The 5,000-nt window shown below is 40.7% G+C and overlaps 1 protein-coding gene across 1 annotated transcript in view; it reads left to right on the top strand.

Moving 5' to 3' along the window:
- Positions 1–5,000, top strand: part of LOC143280265 (neuromedin-B receptor-like) — a 330,847-nt gene that overhangs the window by 301,184 nt on the left and 24,663 nt on the right. Inside the window, exon 5 of the mRNA XM_076584896.1 lies at positions 3,309–3,389. Coding sequence (XP_076441011.1) covers positions 3,309–3,389 — 81 coding nt within the window. The remainder of the gene's footprint in view (positions 1–3,308; positions 3,390–5,000) is intronic.

Here is a 5,000-nt window from a genome sequence, read left to right as displayed (position 1 = left end):
GTGATTTCGCAATGGAAATTACTAAAGTGGACTGAATTGATAATCCACATAAAAAATTCTAAAAGTGTAAATTGAATCGTGTGAAAGAGAATCAACTTTTTTTTTTTAATTCTCAAAGTGTAAGTCGAATCGTCTAAAAGACAGAGGCATTGAAATGAAGTGAGAATGAAACATAAAACTTCTTCCCGTTTGTTGATTCAGTCATTTAAAAGACAGAGTCATTCCGAAAAAGGAAGGATAATTTTGTCCATTTACCCACTGAGTGTTCAAAGAGTCGTTATCAGTGCCCCCGCAAGGGAGATCAGCGTGCATGACAGTTGCTCCTCGCGTTGAAAAGCTCAACGGGCCTTCACACCAGCTTAACTCTCTCCATACGAACGGCGAAAGAGACGACGTTAACAGCGTTTCACCCCAATTACCATCATCAAAATATTGCAAGCGGAAGGCTCTTATACTGAAGACGTGAATGTTGACAAAGAATACCACAATTCTGACGACGGAAGCTAAAGGTTGGGTCATTCAGACACCCACTGGACATCCGAGGGGTCTGTGTAGAGGAGAAGAGAGGACTGGCCGTACTGAGTGAGTTAAAACGTTGAGAAGGATGGAAAGTGTTCATGTCAGTGACTGCATCTGTTGAAAGACACACGTTGGTAATCAGAAAAGGGGAAAAAACTTTTTTTTTTAAAGGGGGTCAGCTGACATTTATAAACTGGAGACGCACAGACGTTGCAAAGGTGTTTGGGGCTCTGTGTGTGTGTGTGTGTGTGTGTGTGTGTTCTTGCGTGAGTGTGTGTGTATTACTGTTGGTAAGAATTCGTTTTTAGGACACAAAAGAAAACATCGCCCAATTGCAACTTGATGAACAATGTCCAAAACCACACACCACACGTTGTTTCATGGAACCAAAATAAACTTTACGCCGTTGTGGGTTTAAAATAATAATTGAAAAAAAGAAAAAATATTCAAAACATTTACCTTTCAGACTGAGGCTGATTTAGCACCAAAACATCTTTCATACAAATGCTTGCTTGCTTGTCTGTATGTTAACTTCTTGACAACAATATTTCTGGCAAGAGCGAGTTTCAACATACAGGTGTCTGTTTTTTTTGTGGGGTTTGTGTGTGTGTGTGTGTGTGTGTGTGTCTGTCTGTCTGTCTGTCTGTCTGTCTGTCTGTCTGCTGTGCGTTTGTTGTTGTTGTTGTTGTTGCCTTCTTGACGACAATATTTCTGGCAAGAAAGAAATCGTTTCAACGTGACTTTGCTGCTGGTTTCAAACTTGAGTCCAAAAAGAAAATAGAGGGTGGGGGGGTGGAGGGGGGAGGGGAACAAAGACCGGAAAAGCACTTGCGTTGCTGGTGTTAAACTTGAGACAAGAAGTGCTAACGTGGCGAGGCAGGTGATTTAATCAGGCTCCGAACGGCACCTGTGGTCAGTCGCAGCCAGTGTTGGCTGCCAAGTCTCGGATGTCCCCGCGAATTGCGGACCGCCGGATCTATTTGCGAGTCCGTGGTTGCAGACGAGCCAAGGGGGCTGAACTCGCAAATCAAATTGCGAGGACTGACGATTGACTAGCCTCCCTGCTTCCTTGGCTTTCCTTCGTGAAGACAAATCATGTCGAAGACTAACACACTAATGACAGAAAGCTCTACCTCTTGTATATTATGTTGGTCATCCAGTGTAATTATACAACCTGTTTACAATAAAAGAGGCATTCGTCGGTTGAAATAAAAAAAAAAACCACCAGTGATGACAGGTCTTGACTGTCCAGTTTAAAACCAGATTATTGTGTTGGATCACCTCCGGCGCAACAGTAACGAGATACAGCCAAAACATCACACTTGTATAAAAATAATAATGATGATAATAATCATCATCCAAGAAAAGATGATAATAATGATAATAATTATAGTAATAACGACCTCATAACACTCCACAGGAAGAAATCCTTTTTTTGTTTGTTTATTGTTGTTTTCTTTTGTTTGTTTTGTTGTTTTTTGTTGTTGTTGTTGTTTTTTGTTTTGTTTTTTGTTTGTTTGTTTTTGTTGTTGTTGTTGTTGTTTTGTTGTTGTTGTTTTGTTTTTTGTTTGTTTGGTTTTTTTGGGGGGGGTTCTCCTTCTTACTGGGTTTTTTTTTTGTTTGTTTGTTGTTGTTGTTTTTTTTTTTGGGGGGGAGTTGTTGTTTTTTCAACCAGGCACACACTCACGCACACTACAATTGAGCAAACACGCGTGTACATTGCTGTATATTTCAGTGGAGTCATGCCTGTTGTGTTGCGTTTACGGGTAGCGCCGTGGCAGAATCGGTTAGCCGATGGACTTGTGATCCAGTGTTCACCAGTGATCAGGGTTCCAGGCCCCCGTTTGGGTATGGTGCTGTGTCCTTGGGATAGGCACTTTATTCCGATTCCCCCCTACCCCTTCCCCACCCCCACCTCCACCCAGGTGTGAACGGGTACCTGACTTCGGCTGGGGGAGGTTGAAAGGGCTGAAGGAGAGGATTGGGCCCCGCCTTCCTATGCCGAGACCTGATCACAGTGGGTGTGAGTTCGCTGCTCGGTGGCCGAGGAAGGCTGGTGGGATCTTCACCCTGATGTTTATTCATCACTATTATCACTATGATTATTTCAGTAAAATATCTCTTTTTCTTTCTGTTTCTTTTCTTTTGTTTAGTTATTTGTTTAATTATTTATTTGTTTGTTTTATTTTGTAGGAATTGATTGATTTATTTCATTCTTTATCTATCTATTCATTCATTCATGTATCTTATTTCATTCAGTTTCATTTCAGTTTTCCCTCTAGGTCTTCCTAAGCGCGTTGGGTTACGGCTGCTGGTCAGGCATTTACATGCTTGACCGATGTGGTGTAGCGTTTATGGATGTGACCGAACGAAATGACGCCTCCTTGAGAAACTGAACTGAAACGTTGCTGTTTAACTGTTGAGCCCATGACCTGGTTGTTAGTTATCATTTTGTTTTAAAGCCCGCCTGCCCTTGACGTTTATAAGATTTTTTTTTTCTTTTTTCAATCTTTGTGTATGTATGTTTAGTTGGGCCAACAGCAAAGTGAGTGCTGTACTTTCAATGGTTTTTCTCTTGCAGTGGGAAGTCATTTACGGCTTAGTCTTCTCTGAAGGACTATGACTCTCAAACTTGGGGGGCGAGAGTGGGGGTGTAACTTGGGGCAAGACACTCTCCACTATCATCAAACTCTAGCCCAGATAGTCGGGACAGCAGTTACCTCCTTTGCTGTTCCGATGGTCATTGTTGAACACGACAATGTGTGTGTGTGTGTGTGTGTGTGTTGCAGGTAATTTTCGCCGCGAGTTCCAAGTGGCCTGCTTCATCTGTTGTCGACGAGGGAGTGAGAGTCGGATGACCGCTTACGAAGGTCAGGGTCGTTGCCTCTTTCTCATCTTGGTCTATTTTTAGGCTAGTTGTCTGTTTTGTTTGTATACGGGACACTTGTAAGGGGAAAAATGATGAAAAAACTTTCTTTTCTTTTTTTTTTTTTGGTTTTTAGGACTGATTCAGATCAACTCGGAGTGTGTGTGAGATGGGAGTTGTAGGGATTTTTGTTGTTGTATATATATATATATATATATATATATATATTATCATAGTGGAGGGGAGAGGAAAAATTGTTTGTGTGTGAAACATTTCTTTAACCTTAATGCTTTCTCTCCCCACCCCCACCCCCACCCCCTCCCCTCCCTCTGCGTCCAACCCACTTTTCCTCCACCTCTGGACACGACTGATATTGGGAGAGATCACAAAAGATTGGGCTTATAAAAGACCAGGATTTTTTTTTTTTAAACCTCAAGAAATGTTCTTATTACATTACATTTTAATGGGACGCCAGAATTCAGAAATACTGAACGACATAGTGTTTATTCGACTAAAGTACTAACAAATGGAAACATCATCATTCAAAACAAACGAAACAGTACAGTTTCCAGTTGATTAAAGAAACTGGGGGGAAAAAAACATAGAAATGTCAGATTTCAACAATAACAAAATGGAACAATACAGCTTTCGGTCGATTAAGTTATTCAAACAAAACTGGAAACGTATTATATATATATATATATATATATATATATATATATATATATATATATTACACAGTACAGTTTTCAGCCAGTTTTTATGTCATCGTTAAATCGTCCAACAGTTTCTTTTAATTACCTTTAATTATTATTTATTTATGTACACTTATAGTTGACTTCAAGTTTTTGCGCCTTATACATATTATTATTATTAGTAGTAGTAGTTTTTTTATGTATTTATCTATTATTTATTCACCCTTTTTTTTCTTCTTTTTTTTTTCTCAAGGCCTGACTAAGCGCGTTCGGTTACGCTGCTGGTCAGGCATCTGCTTGGCAGATGTGGTGTAGCGTATATGGATTTGTCCGAACGCAGTGACGCCTCCTTGAGCTACTGAAACTGAAACTGAAACCAACAGTTTCTACATGTACTGGGGTGGTGGGGTGGTAATGGCGTTTTTGTTCGTTGGTCGGGTTTAACGTGTAGAGCTGTGAGAATCGAGTTCTTCGTGAAGCCTTCGGTGGTATGTCCAGCGACTTTCGCATATCGCATTTTATCGTAATGTACTAGTAGTAGTACCTTTTTGTCACAACATCGCATATCGCATTTTATCGTAATGTACTAGTAGTATTACCTTTTTGTCACAACAAAATTTCTCTGTTTCAAAATCGGGCTGCTCTCCCCCTGGGAGAGCGTGTCGCTACACTGCATCGCCACCTCTTTTTTTTTCTCTCTCTCTTCTTTTTTTTCCCCTCCCTTCTTTATCCTGTGTACAAGTGTGTTTTTGGGGATTTTTTTTTCACCATCAACAGTTTTTGTATCGACAGAATTTATCATCCAGGAGGACAACCATTTTGTTCTCTTGGCTTCTTTAACGTCCATGCGGCAGCACACGGGACCTCCGTTTATCGTCTCGTCCGAAAGACTAGCACCCATACCACTACTTAAGGTCGAA

Source organism: Babylonia areolata, chromosome 3 (assembly GCF_041734735.1).
Source record: "Babylonia areolata isolate BAREFJ2019XMU chromosome 3, ASM4173473v1, whole genome shotgun sequence".
In the NCBI taxonomy this organism is placed as follows: domain Eukaryota; kingdom Metazoa; phylum Mollusca; class Gastropoda; order Neogastropoda; family Buccinidae; genus Babylonia; species Babylonia areolata.
The sequence above is the reverse complement of the archived record's forward strand: the minus strand, read 5'-3'. Positions and strand labels throughout refer to the sequence as shown.